Source organism: Dendrobates tinctorius, unplaced genomic scaffold (assembly GCF_039654945.1).
Source record: "Dendrobates tinctorius isolate UK_male_01 unplaced genomic scaffold, ASM3965494v1 ptg000098l, whole genome shotgun sequence".
In the NCBI taxonomy this organism is placed as follows: Eukaryota; Metazoa; Chordata; class Amphibia; order Anura; family Dendrobatidae; genus Dendrobates; species Dendrobates tinctorius.
Window position 1 is genome coordinate 9306157 of NW_027361766.1, and position 18666 is coordinate 9324822.

The 18666-nt window shown below is 43.2% G+C and overlaps 1 protein-coding gene across 1 annotated transcript in view; it reads right to left on the reverse strand.

Moving 5' to 3' along the window:
* AMPD1 (adenosine monophosphate deaminase 1) overlaps positions 1-18666 on the reverse strand; it is a 140155-nt gene that overhangs the window by 70188 nt on the left and 51301 nt on the right. The window contains exons 6-8 of the mRNA XM_073587086.1: positions 16217-16346; positions 12847-13041; positions 4124-4255 (exon numbers count right to left, since the gene is read on the reverse strand). Coding sequence (XP_073443187.1) covers positions 4124-4255; positions 12847-13041; positions 16217-16346 — 457 coding nt within the window. The remainder of the gene's footprint in view (positions 1-4123; positions 4256-12846; positions 13042-16216; positions 16347-18666) is intronic.

An 18666-nucleotide genomic window follows, 5' to 3' on the forward strand; every position in this document is an offset into this window, starting at 1 on the left:
CAGGGAGGAGGACAAGCCTTGAGGAGGAGTGTGGCGCTGGAGTCAGCGCTTATCTCCAATGCCATGAGGACAGGGATTGAGGACGAGTGTGGCGCCAGAGTCAGTGCCTGTGCATACCGCGATCTCTGGCGCCATTTTATTGAAAGCAAATTTGCACACACAGTGTCTACAACAAACTGGATAGTCCAGTATGTGCACACGCTAACTCCAGTGCCAGTTTATTTAAATATTTAATGCAGACGACGCGCTGCAGGTGAGCGGGGGAAACGTGAGTGGGAGTGGGGTTTTTTGTATGGATGTATTGTACAGCAACAGCACAAGCAGAATGGGAGAGCTGACAATAGGATGGAAGAGCATATAATAGGATGGGAGAGCATATAATAGGAAGGGAGAGCATCTAATAGGATGGAAAAGCATATAATAGCATGGGGGAGCATATAATAGGATGGGAGAGTATATAATAGGATAGAGGAGCATATAATAGGATGGAGGAGAATATAATAGGATGGGGGAGCATATAATAGGATGGGAGAGCATATAATAGGATGGGAGAGCATCTAATAGGATGGAAAAGCATATAATAGGATGGGGGAGCATATAATAGGATGGGGGAGCATCTAATAGGATGGGGGAGCATATAATAGGATGAGGGAGCATCTAATAGGATGGAGGAGCATATAATAGGATGGGAGAGCATATAATAGGATGGGAGAGCATCTAATAGGATGGAAAAGCATATAATAGGATGGGGGAGCATATAATAGGATGGGAGAGTATATAATAGGATAGAGGAGCATATAATAGGATGGAGGAGTATATAATAGGATGGGAGAGCATATAATTGGATGGAAGAGCATATAATAGGATGGAGGAGCATGTAATAGGATGGGAGAGCATATAATAGGATGGGAGAGCATCTAATAGGATGGAAAAGCATATAATAGGATGGGGGAGCATATAATAGGATGGGAGAGTATATAATAGGATAGAGGAGCATATAATAGGATGGAGGAGAATATAATAGGATGGGGGAGCATATAATAGGATGGGAGAGCATATAATAGGATGGGAGAGCATCTAATAGGATGGAGGAGCATCTAATAGGATGGGAGAGCATCTAATAGGATGGAAAAGCATATAATAGGATGGGGGAGCATATAATAGGATGGGGGAGCATATAATAGGATGGGAGAGCATATAATAGGATGGGAGAGCATATAATAGGATGGAGGAGGATATAATAGGATGGGAGAGCATCTAATAGGATGGAAAAGCATATAATAGGATGGGGGAGCATATAATAGGATGGGGGAGCATCTAATAGGATGGGGGAGCATATAATAGGATGAGGGAGCATCTAATAGGATGGAGGAGCATATAATAGGATGGGAGAGCATATAATAGGATGGGAGAGCATCTAATAGGATGGAAAAGCATATAATAGGATGGGGGAGCATATAATAGGATGGGAGAGTATATAATAGGATAGAGAAGCATATAATAGGATGGAGGAGTATATAATAGGATGGGAGAGCATATAATTGGATGGAAGAGCATATAATAGGATGGAGGAGCATGTAATAGGATGGGAGAGCATATAATAGGATGGGAGAGCATCTAATAGGATGGAAAAGTATATAATAGGATGGGGGAGCATATAATAGGATGGGAGAGTATATAATAGGATGGGGGAGCATATAATAGGATGGGAGAGTATATAATAGGATAGAGGAGCATATAATAGGATGGAGGAGAATATAATAGGATGGGGGAGCATATAATAGGATGGGAGAGTATATAATAGGATGGGAGAGCATATAATAGGATGGAGGAGCATATAATAGGATGGGAGAGCATCTAATAGGATGGAAAAGCATATAATAGGATGGGGGAGCATATAATAGGATGGGGGAGCATCTAATAGGATGGAGGAGCATATAATAGGATGGGAGAGCATATAATAGGATGGGAGAGCATCTAATAGGATGGAAAAGCATATAATAGGATGGGGGAGCATATAATAGGATGGGAGAGTATATAATAGGATAGAGGAGCATATAATAGAATGGAGGAGCATATAATAGGATGGGGGAGCATATAATAGGATGGGGGAGCATATAATAGGATGGGAGAGCATATAATAGGATAGCGGAGCATATAATAGGATGGAGGAGCATATAATAGGATGGGAGAGCATATAATAGGATGGGAGGCCATGATGGGGGAGCATATAATAGGATGGAGGAGCATATAATAGGATGAGGGAGCATATAATAGGATGGGGGGCATATAATAGGATGGAGGAACATATAATAGGATGGGAGACCATGATGGAGGAGCATATAATATGATGGGGGAGCATATAATAGGACAGGAGACCATGAGGTGGGGGAGCATATAATAGGATGGGGGAGCATATAATAGGACAGAAGACCATGATGAGGGAGCATATAATAGGATGGGGGAGCATATAATAGGATGAGAGAGCATATAATAGGATAGAGGAGCATATTGTAGGATGGGGGAGCATATAATAGGATGGGAGAGCATATAATAGGATGGGGGAGCATATAATAGGATGGGAGACCATGATGGGGGAGCATATAATAGGATGGAGGAGCATATAATAGGATGAGGGAGCATATGATAGGATGGGGGGCATATAAAAGGATGGAGGAGCATATAATAGGATGGGAGACCATGATGGAGGAGCATATAATATGATGGGGGAGCATATAATAGGACAGGAGACCATGAGGTGGGGGAGCATATAGTAGGATGGGGGAGCATATAATAGGACAGGAGACCATGATGAGGGAGCATATAATTGGATGGAGGAGCATATAATAGGATGGGAGAGCATATAATAGGATGGGAGACCATGATGGTGGAACATATAATAGGATGGTGGACCAGGATGGGGGAGCATATACCAGGATGGGGAAGCATATACCAGGCTGGGGAGCATATACGAGGCGGGAGGGCATATACAAGAATGGGGGACCATATACAAGGATGGGAGACCATATACCAGGACTAGCTATTGAAACCTTTTCATGCCCCAGTGACAAGCATTTTTTTGGTACATTTTTGAGCTATGTTAAACTGAACCTTTCACCAGAAATAACGCTATTGACCCGCAGATATCTAGGTTAATCTGCAGGTTAACAGTGTTATTCTGCTGCCTGGCGCCTGCACGCAGCCGAATGCAGCTGGGGGAAAAGAACTTTATTCGGTTTCAGTCATTGAGAATACTGAGAATTCTGAAGAATACAGAACTGCAGCTGTTACCCCACCCCTGGCCCTGGCAGACGGCCGGCCTCAATGTAGAAAGAGTGTCAGTCAGGACTGGGGTGTATTTACAGCAGCTGCTCTGCATACTCTGTATAATGACTGAACCCGCGGCGCCCCCACCTCCATAACTGAAACCAAATGCAGGAGGGAAGAATAAAATTCATTTTCTCCCTGCTCCATTTGGCTGTGTGAAGTCACCGGGCAGCATAATAACGCTGTTAACCTGCATATTAACCACAGGTTCCCTTTAATTTTGTAGCACAATACTTAAAAAAAAAATGTCATCGAAGCCAGCGCGTACGCATACCGCGCTATACAGACCCATTTTCTTTAACACACTGTCTGCGAATTCGCATATACAGTGCCTTCAATAAAATGGCGCCAGAGATTGCGGAATGCGCACGCGCTGACTCCAGCACCATTTTATTGAAGTACAGTACTATAATGTCAACACACTAATGTGCGCACACATCGTCATCACCATTATCCACATGGAAGGCACGTGCGCACTGCTATGTTGACGTTGTAGTACATTACTTCAATAAAATGACGCCGGAGACAGCGCATGTGCATACCACGATCTCCGGCACAGTTTTATTAAAGACACTCTATCTGTGAGTTCACAGACACAGTGTTTTAATAAAAATGACGCCAAAAGTTTACCAATAAAAATGATTGCCACTGTTGCCATTATAAATATTATAATATAATATTTAATTAAAATAATATTGCTCATGCTAAACTAATGAACAGGATCTGCGATGTGTGAACAGAATTTTAGGGCAAAAGATGAACATACATTTATATTAATTGGATTGTTATTTCTTACCTTTATTATAGTGGCAAAATATTCACCATCAAGAGCATTTTCACTTTTCAGATACAAATCTCTCAATTCACTTGCACCAACTGGGTTGTATTTAGCATTAAACTTATCAAAGCGTTGGAAAGTTTGCCTTCCCTGAAAAAGATGTTAAGTAATGGTATTAATTGATATGATACAAAAATAACACTACATAGTACAGAAGGAAGAAACTTCTCAAATCAGCTGTTCCACTTGTACACCACACATACCGTATACATTCATGCCTGGAATAATTTGTGTCCCCTGTGGCCTTGTCTTCCATGGAATACCCCTTAAAGCAAGGAAGGGCAATTAATTTTCCTGAGGAGCCGCTTGAGAGACCGTGACTGTTGTGTAGGGCCGAGCCAATAGACGAAAATTAATTCTGCTCAATATTAACATTAACATATGGGCCCCATGTAACCTCCGATATACAGCATGTGCCCCATGTAGCCTCAGATATACAGCATATTCCCTACGTAGTCTCTGGTATTCAGCATGTGCCCCACGTAGCCTCTGATATACAGCACGTGCCCCACGTAGCCTCTGATATACAGCATATTCCCTACGTAGCCTCTGATATACAGCATGTGCCCCACGCAGCTGTTAGAGTGATAGAGTGTTAACGACTCCTGGAGTGGACCCTCTGGGTCGCGGCACCAACCCTCCCAGGGCGAGCTAGCCCAGTGAGGACCACCCCCTATACAGGGAGTGTCAGGAGCAAGCCCCAGGGGATACGATACCACGACTGCTGGCACCAGGCAGCCGGCTCACAGGAGATACGAGACTGTGTGACTGGAGGGTGCAGGATACTAGGGAACACAGGAGAATACACGGGAGTGCACTGAATACAGGATAGTGCAAGACGGGTACACGTGAGCACATAAGGCATGTAGCAAGTAACACATCCGGAGATAGACAAAGCAGGACGCGTGCAAGGAGCACGACAGGGTACAGAATGAGGCAGCAGTCGTGCCAGGAGGTGTAACAGAACACAGGAATAGAGTGAATGCCAGGTGGCACGACTGAGCAAGAAACAAGGGACTGGATACGAGAGGATGTGCCAGGAGGCACAACTGAGTATGAAGCAACAAGGGTTCAGAGCAAGTGCTAGGAGCACCACAGAATAGCAGGCAGAGCAGAGGACCTGAGAACAGCGCACAGCCAGGCTGGGACACAGCTGACCCAGCCAGGAAGCACAACAATAGTCAGGCACCTCCCCTAGGGGGAGGTCGTCTGATATAGCACATGATTACTACTGGTTCCGGGTCAGGACCTAGCCAGAAAGCACATGACCACTACAGGTTCCGGGTCAGGTCCTCCATTACCATAGAGAGGACCGAGCTCTATACAGCACTGAAAGGAACGCGCAAGCGCAAATGTGACCTGGAGGAGGAGACCCGGGGACGAGAGCTGCACGTGCGCACCCGACGGGGACCCCCCGAGGGACCGCCGTACCGGAAGGAGTGACGTTGGGGCCGAAGCCCCGCCTCCTGGTGAGCGCGGCATAACAGTAGCCTCTGATATACAGCATGTGCCCCACGTAGCCTCGGATAAACAGTATGTGCCCCAAGTAGACACCTTATATACATGAGCCCCACATACTCTCTTATATACAGAATGTGTCCCATGTACCTCTTACATACAGCATTTGCTCCACGTAGCCTCTTATATACAGCATGTGCCCCACATAGCCTCTTATATACAGCATTTGACCAGCATAGCACCCTATATACAGTATGAGCCCTACATATATGGACAGTTAGGTCCATATATATTTGGACAGAGACAACATTTTTCTAATTTTGGTTCTAGACATTACCACAATGAATTTTAACCCCTTCATCCCCAAGGGTGGTTTGCACGTTCATGACCGGGCCAATTTTTACAATTATGACCACTGTACCTTTATGAGGTCATAACTCTGGAACGCTTCCATTGATCCCGGTGATTCTGACATTGTTTTCTCGTGACATATTGTACTTCATGTTAGTGGTAAAATTTCATTTAAATAACTTGCGTTTATTTGTGAAAAAAATGGAAATTTGGCAAAAATTTTGAAAATTTTGCAATTTTCCAACTTTGAATTTTTATGCCCTTAAATCACAGAGATACGGCACACAAAAAACTTGATAAGTAACATTTACCACATGTTTACTTTACATCAGCACAATTTTGGAACCAAAATTTTTTTTTGTTAGGAAGTTATAAGGGTTAAAAGTTGACCAGCGATTTCTCATTTTTACAACACCATTTTATTTTTAGGACCACATCACATTTGAAGCCACTTTGAGGGGTCTATATGATAGAAAATACCCAAAAGTGACACCATTCTAAAAACTGAACCCCTTAAGGTGCTCAAAACCACATTCAAGAAGTTTATTAACCCATTAGGTGCGTCACAGGAATTTTTTTGAATATTTAAAAAGAAATGAACATCTAACTTTTTTTCACAAAAAAAATACTTCAGGTTCAATTTTTTTTATTTTACCAAGGGTAACAGGAGAAATTGGACTGCAAAAGTTATTGTGCAATTTGTCCTGAGTACGCTGATACCTGATTTGTGGGGGGGGACGACTGTTTCGGCGCATGGCAGAGCTCAGAATGGAAGGAGCGCCATTTGACTTTTTCAATGCAAAATTGGCTGGAATTCAGATCGGACGCCATGTCACGTTTGGAGAGTCCCTGATGTACCTAAACAGTGGAAACCCCCTACAAGTGACCCCATTTTGGAAACTAGACCCCCCAAGGAACTTATCTAGATATGTGGTGAGAACTTTGAACCCACAAGGGCTTTACAGAAGTTTATAACGTACAGCGGTACAATTAAAAAATCATATTTTTTCCACAAAAATGATCTTTTCACCCCAATTTTTATTTTCCCAAGGGTAACAGGACCCTAAAAGTTATTGTGCAATTTGTCCTGAGTATGCTGATACCCCACATGTGGGGGTAAACCACTATTTGGGCGCATGGCAGAGCACAGAAGGGAAGCAGCGCCATTTGACGTTTTTGGCTGGAATTGAGATCGGACACCATGTCGTGATTGGAAAACCCCTGATGTACCTAAGCAGTGGAAACCCCCCACAAATGACACCATTTTGTAAACTAGACCCCCAAAGGAATTTATCTAGATGTGTGGTGAGCACTTTGAACCCCCCAGTGCTTCACAGAAGTTTATAACGCCCGGGCGTGAAAATAAAAAATTCGTATTTTTTCCACAAACATGATCTTTTAGTCACCATTTTTTTTATTTTCCCAAGGGTAACAGGAGAAATTGAACCCCAAAAGTTGTTGTCCAATTTGTCCTGAGTACGCTGACACCCCATATGTGGGAGAAAACTACTGTATGGACACACGTCAGGGCTCGGAAGGGAAGTAGTGACGTTTTGGAATGCAGACATTGATGGAATGGTCTGCGGGTGTCATGTTGCCTTTGGAGAGCCCCTAATGTACCTAAACAGTGGAAACCCCCCACAAATGACCCCATTTTGGAAACTAGACCCCCTAAGGAACTTATCTAGATGTGAGGTGAGCACTTTGAACAGCCAAGGGCTTCACAGAAGTTTATAATGCCCGGGCATGAAAATAAAAAAATCGTATTTTTTCCACAAACATGATCAATTAGTCCCCAATTTTTTCATTTTCCCAAGGGTAACAGGAGAAATTGGACCCCAAAAGTTGTTGTCCAATTTGTCATGAGTACGCTGACACCCCATATGTGGGAGAAAACTACTGTATGGACACACGTCAGGGCTCGGAAGGGAAGTAGTGACGTTTTGGAATGCAGACATTGATGGAATGGTCTGCGGGTGTCATGTTGCCTTTGGAGAGCCCCTAATGTACCTAAACAGTGGAAACCCCCCACAAATGACCCCATTTTGGAAACTAGACCCCTAAGGAACTTATCTAGATGTGAGGTGAGCACTTTGAACCCCCAAGGGCTTCACAGAAGTTTATAATGCCCGGGCATGAAAATAAAAAAATCGTATTTTTCCCACAAACATGATCAATTAGTCCCCAATTTTTTCATTTTCCCAAGGGTAACAGGAGAAATTGGACCCCAAAAGTTGTTGTCCAATTTGTCATGCGTACGCTGACACCCCATATGTGGGAGAAAACTACTGTATGGACACACGTCAGGGCTCAGAAGGGAAGTAGTGACGTTTTGGAATGCAGACATTGATGGAATGGTCTGCCGGTGTCATGTGCGTTTGGAGAGCCCCTGATGTACCTAAACTATTGAAACTCCCCACAAGTGACCCCATTTTGGACACTAGACCCCCTCACGGAACTTATCTAGATGTGTGGTGAGCACTTTGAACCCCCAAGTGCTTCACAGAAGTTGATAACGCTCGGACGTGAAAATAAAAAAATCATTTTTTTCCACAAAAATGATATTTTTGCCCCAAAATTTTTATTTTCCTAAGGGTAACAGGAGAAATTGGACCCCAAAAATTGTTTTGTAATTTGTCCTGAGTAGGCTGATACCCTACATGTGGGGGTAAAACACTGTTTGGGCGCATGGCAGAGCTTGGAAGGGAAGGAGCACCATATGACTTTTTCAACTCAGAATTGGCTGAAATTGAGATCAGACGCAATGTTGCATTTGGAGAGCCCCTGATGTGCCCAAACAGTGGAAACCCCCAATTCTAACTCCAACCCGAACCCCAACACACCCCTAACCCTAATCTCAGCCCTAGCCCTAACCCTAACCCTAGCCCTAACCCTAGCCCTAACCCTAGCCCTAACCCTAACCCTAACCCTAGCCCTAACCCTAGCCCTAACCCTAGCCCTAACCCTAGCCCTAACCCTGGCCCTAACCCTAGCCCTAACCCTAACCCTAGCCCTAACCCTAGCCCTAGCCCTAACCCTAACCCTAATGGAAAAATGGAAATAAATACATTTTTTTTATTTTATTATTTTTCCCTAACTAAGGGGGTGATAACGGGGGGTTTGATTTACTATTTGTGGCGGTTTTTATGTTTGGCAGCTGTCGCACGCTAAAAGACGCTTTTTATTGTAAAAATAGTTTTTGCATCACCACATATTGAGAGCTATAATTTTTCCGTATTTTGACCCACCGAGTCATGTGAGGTCTTATTTTTTGCGAGACGAGTTGACGTTCTTATCGGTACCATTTTCGGGCATGTGACATTTTTTGATCGCTTTTTATTCCGATTTTTGGGACGCAGAATGAACAAAAACCAGCGTTTCATAAATTTCTTTTGGGGGGGTGCGTTTACACCGTTCCGCGTGCGGTAAAATTGATAAAGCGGTTTTATTTTTTGGGTCAGTACGGTTACAGCGATACCTCATTTATGTAGTTTTTTTATGTTTTGTCGGTTTTATGCAATGAAAACTATTTTATATAAAAAATAATTATTTTTGCATTGCTCTATTCTGCGAGCTATAACTTTTTTATTTTTTCGCTGATGATGCTGTGTGGTGGCTCGTTTTTTGCGGGACAAGATGATGTTTTCAGCGGTACCATGGATATTTATATGCGTCTTTTTGATCGCGCGTTATTACACTTTTTGTTTGGCGGTATGATAATAAATCATTATTTTCTGCTTCGTTTTTTATTTTTATTTTTTAAGGGGTTCGCTAAAGGGGTTAACTAATGGGACAGTTTTATAGGGCAGGTCGTTACGGACGCGGCGATACCTAATATGTGTACTTTTATTGTTTTTTTTTTTATTATTTTCAAAAAATGAATTTATTGGGGAATATTTTTTTTTTTTTTTACTAATTTATTTGGCGATTTTTTTTAATTTATTTTTACTTTATTACATAGTCCCAGGTGGGACATCACTGTCCTGTGACAGATCGCTGATCTGTCACATCACAGATCACTGTGACAGATAAGCAATCTGTCACATGCATTGAAGAAGACTTCCTCTTGCCTGCGCTTTGCAGGCACTGAGGAAGCCAGCTTCCTCAGGTCCCCGAAGGCCCCCGTCGCCATCTTGGATTCGGGGGCCTGGAGGATAGGAGCCCCCCGCAGCAGCGCTGCACATTGCGCTGCCGTGGGGGGCTCAGGGAAGCACGGAGGGAGCCCCCTCCCTGCCGATGCTTCCCTTTAACTCCCGGTACACCGCGATCATGTTTGATCGCGGTGTGCAAGGGGTTAACGTGTCGGGGGCGGTCCGTGACCGCCCCTGACACATAGTGCCGGGTGTCGGCTGTGATAATCAGCTGACACCCGGCCGCGATCAGCGGCGCTCACCACGTGGGCGCCGCTGATCGCGGTAGACGTACTATCCCGTCCACGGTCATACGGGCCCGGGTACCGTGGACGGGATAGTACGGCAGATGTCAGGAAGGGGTTAAACAAAACAATTCAGATGCAGTTGAAGTTCAGACTTTCAGCTTTCATTTGAGGGTATCCACATTAAAATTGGATGAAGGGTTTAGGAGTTTCAGCTCCTTTACATGTGCCACCCTGTTTTTAAAGGGACCAAAAGAAATTGGACAGATTAAATAATTGTAAATAAAATGTTCATTTCTATTACTTGGTTGAAAACCCTTTGTTGTCAATGATTTCCTGAAGTCTTGAACTCATGGGCATCACCAGACGCTGTGTTTCCTCCTTTTTGGTGCTCTGCCAGGCCTTCACTGCGGTGGTTTTTAGCTGCTGTTTGTTTGTGGGCCTTTCTGTCTGAAGTTTAGTCTTTAACAAGTGAAATGCATGCTCAGTTGGGTTGAGATCAGGTGACTGACTTGGCCATTCAAGAATATTCCAATTCTTTGCTTTAATAAACTCCTGGGTTGCTTTGGCTTTATGTTTTGGGTCATTGTCCATCTGTAGTATGAAACGACGACCAATCAGTTTGGCTGCATTTGGCTGGATCTGAGCACACAGTATGGCTCTGAATACCTCAGAATTCATTCGGCAGCTTCTGTCCTGTGTCACATCATCAATAAACACTAGTGACCCAGTGCCACTGGCAGCCATGCATGCCCAAGCCATCACACTGCCTCCGCCGTGTTTTACAGATGATGTGGTATGCTTTGGATCATGAGCTGTACCATGCCTTCGCCATACTTTTCTCTTTCCATCATTGTGGTAGAGGTTGATCTTGGTTTCATCTGTCCAAAGAATGTTCTTCCAGAACTGTGCTGGCTTTTTTAGATGTTTTTGAGCAAAGTCCAGTCTAGCCTTTTTATTCTTGATGCTTATGAGTGGCTTATGATGGGTTTTTTCTGTTTTTGCAGCTTAAGGATGGCTTGTTTCACCCGCATGGAGAGCTCCTTTGACCGAAAGTTTCCTTCACAGCAAAACCTTCCAAATGCAAGCACCACACCTCAAATCAACTCCAGGCCTTTTATCTGCTTAATTGAGAATGATATAACGAAGGGATTGCCCACACCTGTCCATGAAATAGCCTTGGAGTCAATTGTCCAATTACTTTTGGTCCCTTTAAAAACAGCTGAAACTCCTAAACCCGTCAACCAATTTTAATGTGGATACCCTCAAATGAAAGCTGAAAGTCTGAACTTCAACTGCATCTGAATTGTTTTGTTTAAAATTCATTGTGGCAATGTCTGGAACCAAAATTAAATTAGAAAAATGTTGTCTCTGTCCAAATATATATGGACCTAACTGTATATACAGTATGAGCCCCCTCTTTAAACAGTATAAGCCCCCTATTTACATACAAATATCACATACACATGAAGTAAAAAAAACCACATGCTCACCTTGCTCCCTTTTCCTCGATTCTCTGCCTCTGTTCTTTCTGATGCACTAACGCTCCGCAGTGCACAGCTGACACAATGAAATTACATCATCGCGACTGCTGATTCACATACTAATTGGTGGAAGATGGAACCAGCAGTACCATACTCCACCAATGCATTCACCGCTGTCTGCATCCAGAGGATGCTGAAAGCGGTGAGAGTGAGCGGTAGCGGCGGATGGATGGTGGGCAGGAGGGCATGGTGCTGCTTGTGGGCCACTGTTTCAGCCCTTCGGCTGTCTCAGTCTGCGGGCCGGACTGGAACAGCCAGAGGGCCGAATGTGGCCCACGGGCTGCATTTTACCAAGGCATTGCTTAAAGAAGCAGTCCTATCAAAGTTTTTATCCTTTTAATATATTGCAATCATATTATATGCAGTAGCTGTGTACTTTCAATTGCTCACTTTCCACCCAGCTAATTCTTCTCTCTGTTCTGCTCTGTGTATAAACAGTAAGTATCTTTCCCTGCAAAAATCATTCCTCTCATCAACTCCTGACCCAGCTGCTCTCTTCGTTCCCCTGCCAGGGACTTTTACAGTGACTTTTGAGTCAGGCAGGGAAAATTGACCTCCTGTTTCTACATATAGCTTAGAAGGATTCAGTTAGTCCGTTTTTAATCATGAGATGTCATAGACCTAATGAAAAACAGAAAAATTAACTGGGTAGAAAGGCAAAATGAGCAATTGTAAGAACACAGTGCTATATAATATGATGATTTCAATACATTAAAAGGATAAAAACTCTGATGGTAGTGCTTCTTTAAATTCAACTGTTTGATCATTTTTTTCTCCATCTTCTATCACTGAACAACTGAACTGAATAAAATTGGTCATTGCGTTTTTCATATAGAGCACTCAGATCGAAAATACGGTCGTGTGACAGTAGCCCCTGTGTAAAAAGTTGATATGATGTCAAAATGTATCTGTAGAAGCACACCAAAGCTCAAGATAAGAACGAAGACACTTACTGCATGGACATCTAGAGAATCTACTGTCAGGTCGTAAGGATGGAGTTTCAGTTTTTCAAACACTTGTTTTAAGGTCATCTGTTTGCCCTTGGCATTATATACCACACGTTCTGAATCCACTCTGTAAGATTTCTTGATGAAGCGGAGAAGGTGCTTTTGATTCATGCAGGCTGCGGCATGTATATGAGTGTCAACCTTAAAAACATGTATCACATATAAAGTAGTATGCCAGTAGTGAAAAATGAGACTACATAAAGATCTGCCCTGTGATAAACAATTGATGGCACTTCAAGAAAATGAAACAAGGAGACCGGCTGTGAATAAAATGAAAATGTAACATTTATTAATAAATATATTGTTATTAAAAAAGAAAAAAAGGTAAAAGGCACAAATCATTAGTACACAAGGTATACCCAGAAGGGGGACCAGAGACCTACCCAAAGATAAATAACAAATGCATAACAATAGCTCCAAGCTAAGTAGAAAATATATAATAACACAGTACAGAGGCTGTAAAAACATCATGGTATTGTTCTTATTACCCCGTCCCCCTGTTTTTTGCTTTTGGTATCATGATGTTATTACAGCCTCTGCACTGAGTTATTACCATATATATTTTCTGATTAGCTTGGAGCTATTGTTATGCATTTGTTATTTATCTTTGGGTAGGTCTCTCTGGTCCCCCTACTGGGTATTCCTTGTGTACTAATGATCTGTGCCTTTTACTTTTTTCTTTATTTTTATAACAATATATTTATTAATAAATGTTAAATTTTAACTTTAATTTTGGTTCTCCTCTTTTAGAGTTCTGTTTGTTCACAGGTGTGCTCCTTGTTGTTTCAGTAGTGAAAAATGTCTGATAATACAGTACTGATCAAAAATTTGGACTCACAAGTTCATGCAATGGCTTCTTTTCCTTATTGGAATGTGCACATTTTAGATTCAGACTGAAGGCAGAATATGTGTTAAGCCTTAGATTCCTCAAAGCAAACCATTTTTACTCTAATGACAGGATCACATCCCCTTGGAATTCCTTCAAACAGCTTCATCAGGTATTCAACTGAAATGGCTTCCAATGAACATGTATGCCTTGTTAAAAGTTCATTTGTGAAATCACTGACCTTCAGAAAGTGTTTGTAATCAGGTGTGTTTTGCCCAGACAGTGTGGGTATACCGTTCTATGCATTGCTGGACCCTATTCCTCAACTGTTGAAAGAATATGGCAAGAAACACTCAACTAAGCAAAGAGAAACAACAGTACTTAATTATTTTTAGACATGAAGATGAGTGAATCAATCCAGAAAATTGCTAATACCTTAAAGATATTGTCACGATCCATTTTTGGGTCTGTGGCAGATCTGGATTCTCACATATAAACTTTTTTCCTTTCAGGCCATCGGGGGTTAATGTCTGTTTTCCCCCCGGTGGCCGATGGTGTAATTACATTGCTGCTATGTTTGCTGATGCTGCTGGTGACCACTCCCACCATCCTTTAAGGTCCCATGATGCAACAGCTGACCGTTGGTGTTAGAGTTCATGCTACAGCGACCTTGCTGGAGTAAGGAGCTTGCTGGGAGCGGTGGTGCCTCAGCTGTTTAAGGTGTATCTGGTGTCATGATCCTGCTGTGTGGTGCTTTACAGCAGAAAGCTAAGTGTTGTATTTTTGTTACCCTGTTCCTTTTGCTGTCTGTCTATCCTTACCTTGTTTTGTATTAGTGCAGCGGTGGGACCAGTGTCCTCACTTGCCAATTCCCTACTTAGGGATAGATACAGGGCAAGCGAGTGCTTAGGTATCCTGCTCGGCGCCAGATTGAAAGAACCTGTGTAGGGACGCTAGTAAGATCAGGGCACTTCCTCAGGTGAGTGCAGGAGGTGTCCATTTTCCCCATTCCCTACCGACAGGGCCCACCGTTGTTAAAGTTTCCCTGGTGTCCCCTGGTGTGTTTTTTGTTTTGCTGTTTGGTGACCGACCAATTGTTGGGTCGTGTCGCACTGGTCAGTTACTCCGTGACAGATATCCTTAAATGCAGTAATGAAAACCATCAATTGTTGTGATGAAACTGGCTCTCATAAGGACGTCTCCAGGAAAGGAAGACCAAGCATGACTGCTGCAGAGGATATGTTCATCAGCAATAATTGCATCAGAAAATGGAAACTGACAGCATCTCAAGTAACAGCCCCCAGAAATGATGAACGGACATCAAGTAGCTGACACATCTCAACATTAACTGTCCTCAGGAGACAGCGACAAGCAGGTCTTCTTAGTCAAATTGCTGCAAAGAAGCTACTACTGAGAGACAGAAACAAAAAAAAACTTGTGTGACTCAAGCAACACAGGACCTAGACATTAGATTAGTATAAATCTATTCTGTTATCTGATGGGTTAAATTTTAAGATTTTGGGCAATAAAAAGTTAGTAGATGGTTTTTACATATGTGGTACCCACTACGAAGCATGGAAGAGAAAGTGTGATGGTATGGGGGTGCTTTGCTGGTGACACTGTTGGTAATTGATTCCAAATTCAAGACACAGTTACCCAGCATGAGTACCACAGCATCCTGCAACGGCAGGCCATCCCATCGTTTTTGAGCTTCGTCGGACCATCATTTGTTTTTCAACAGGACAATGACTCAAAATATCCATTACATGACCTCTACAATCAACTGACCTTAATCCTATTGAGATGGTTTGGCATAAGTTGGATCAAAGAGTAAAGGCAAAACAGCCATCAAATGCCCAGGATTTCTGGGAATTCCTTCAGTACTGTTGAAAAGGCATTCCAGGTAACCAACAGCTGAAGCTATTTGAGTGAATTCTAACCATGTAAAGCCATCATTAGTGGGGAAAAGGGGCTACTTTGAGAAGTCTTAAGGTTTAACACATAATCTGGTTTGTTCCTCACGTGTTTCCTTCCTTATTCCTTGTCTCCATATGTGTTCCTTTGAGGTTTTGCTGCCTACAGTCGCAATCTGCAATGTGCACATTCCAATAATCAAAATGGGAGGTATTCATATTCGTGTGGGGTTCAGATACCATCAGCCATCTTAAAATGTAACAGAAGTGACAACGGCAAAGGTCCCTGCCCATTCTCTTGCTCCATTAGAACAATCTAATGGAATGGAAAGAGTGAAACAATTACATCATGCTTTTCGTGTGGGTAAACAATTATAAAACCCCATTATAGACAGGGCAAACCAATCACTATAAAGCATGAATACTGTTGGAATTGTACTCAAGGGTATACAGTATTTCTGTTATTTTACAGGTGTATTCTCTTCTGGATCTATTGAGCCAGTGCTCGTAGGGGAGAATCGGTGTGATATTGAACAACACAAGACTGCAAGCCACATAAACTTATAGGATGAGTTACCTTTCTGCAGTTGTAAAAATCTCTATGTGGGTTGTTTTTCAGCTCTTTCATTTCTTCCAGCTCATTCAGCATTTCATGGACCTTGTATTTAGATGACAGAAACTTCAGGCGCCGATGAGCATATGTCTTACTGTAAACATAGAAACCATCAAGACTAAACTTTCAAGAATGGGAACTATAGTGTTTTGCCATGTTTTGGTAAATTGCAGAGTCTTCTGGTAAACTACAAACATTTGGGAACAGATGAGTTTGGGTGGAAAAAAATAAAGGGTCACAGAATGAAACTATCAAAATGTTTATCGGAGTTAGACCTGTGCCTTACAAAGAGACCGAAAAAATTGTGCAATAGATATACAGTGTTAGGCTGTGTTCACACACAGCGTTTTTTTAGCGGTTTTTACCGCGGTTTTCACTATAAAACCGCTATAAAACCGCTAAAAATATGGTGCACAGTCATTTCTATGCATTTTGCACTTTTTGTGCACATTGATGCGTTTTTTACCGCGAAAAAAACGCATCGCGGTAAAAACCGCAGCATGCACATTAATTTTGCGTTTTTTTCCGCGGTTTAGGCTTCTCCCATGCTTTTAGAAACCGCTGCGGTAAAAAACGCATCAAAAACGCACAAAAACCGCCGCGGAAAATTAGGTGCGGTTTCTGGGAAGGGATTCAGGTTTTTGTGCAGAAATTTTCTGCAACGTGTGCACATACCCTTAGAAGAAATACAGCCCTGCTCATCGTTATTGGCATCCATGAAGTGTAAGTACATAATGTGAAATATCTCCTGAAAAAAATGAATCAAGTGAAACAGTTTTTTTTGTATAGAGCGGGGGTGATAAGGCGTCGTCCTCGACTGTTCGATACCATACAGCTGGTGCAGCTCCTTCATCAGCGCTCCTTGGAAGCATGCACCCTGATCTGTGTGTACTCTCTGCGGACACCTGAACACTTGGAGGAAATGTCGACACATGGCCTCAGCCGCCGACTATGCCGTCTGGTCTCTTGTCGGCACTGCTGCATACTTGGTAAAGTGATCTGTCATTACCAGGCAATAGGAGTACATGAGTAGCTCTAACGGAGCAGAAGTTTTAATGGACTGTGTGGGGGCCTGTTGCTCAGGGCTTTTACTGAGCCCACAGATCCGACACTGCCGAAACGCGTCTGCCACCATCCCTCCCAACTCAGGGCAATAGATGACTCGCTGTAGCCACTGAAGAGTCTTTTCACTTTCAAAGTGGGCCCCCTTCTCCTGCGTCTCGCGAGTGACCACCAGACCCATCCCCACAGGGATTGCCAGTTGGTACCGGTGCTGTAGCTCGGATGGCAGATACACCTTATGATACAAGAGGCCCTGTTCCACACACAACTTGTCCCACTGTCGCAGTAATTTCATTCCTTCCATGGACAATTGAGCCTTGTCCACTGCACGGGGCCACACCCCATTTTGTACCCAACGGCGCACAAGTGCAATGTCTGGGCACTCGTCCTAGTCTTTTGCCCAATCTGAGGGCGTTTTACCAAGGACACAGGGCATCCCTGACATCACAGCACTTGAAAGTACCACACTTCGGAAGATAGGTATCTGCCCCAAGGCCGGAGTCTCAGTGTCCTTGAGCGGGTCATCAACATTTTCACCCAAGGACCCAAGGGGTACCCTTGACAATGCATCTGCATTCCCATTTTCTCACCCAGAGCGAAACTTAATGCGATAATTAAACATAGCAAGGCGGTCTGCGGACATCCGGCACTAACAAGAGATGTTTCCCCGGCGCCCACACCTCCAGCAGGTGATGACTCCTCATGGACGAGGACTTGAATCATTCAAGGAGGATGGCCTGGCAGTCTGTGGAACCACCATCCCAGGGGACATGGCAGATGGCCCCTCTGCAGGAGTAGAGACCTCTGAGTTTAGACACCTCCAGCCTTAGCTCCTTCATCTTGGCACACAGAGCTTGTACAATCTTTGCCAGCCCTTCTCCTCCTGACACTGATGCCCGGCCTCCCTCCAGCTGTACACTGTGCACTGCCCCCTCAACCACCAGGGTAGACATAAAAAGGAACCATTGATCTTTGCCAAAGAGTACCTTGACAAACCACAATCCTTCTGGGAAAATGTTCTGTGGACAGATGAAACAAAAATAGAGCTTTTTGACAATGCAAAGCAACAGTTTGCTTACAGACGTTCAGTTAAGCTTATAAGTGAAAAGAACACCGTACCAACAGTTAAGCATGGTGGAGGATTCGTAATGTTGTGTGGTTTCTTTGCTGTGTCTGATACTGGAGGCCTTCACTATATCACAGGAATCATGGAATTAGATAATTAGCAAGAAATTTTAAATCGAAATGTCCTACCCAGTGTAAGTAAACGTGGTTTGAGTCGAAGATCATGGTTCTGTAATTTTTTATCATTGTTGCACTTCAACTGTGAGAGACAGAATCTAAAAATAAAA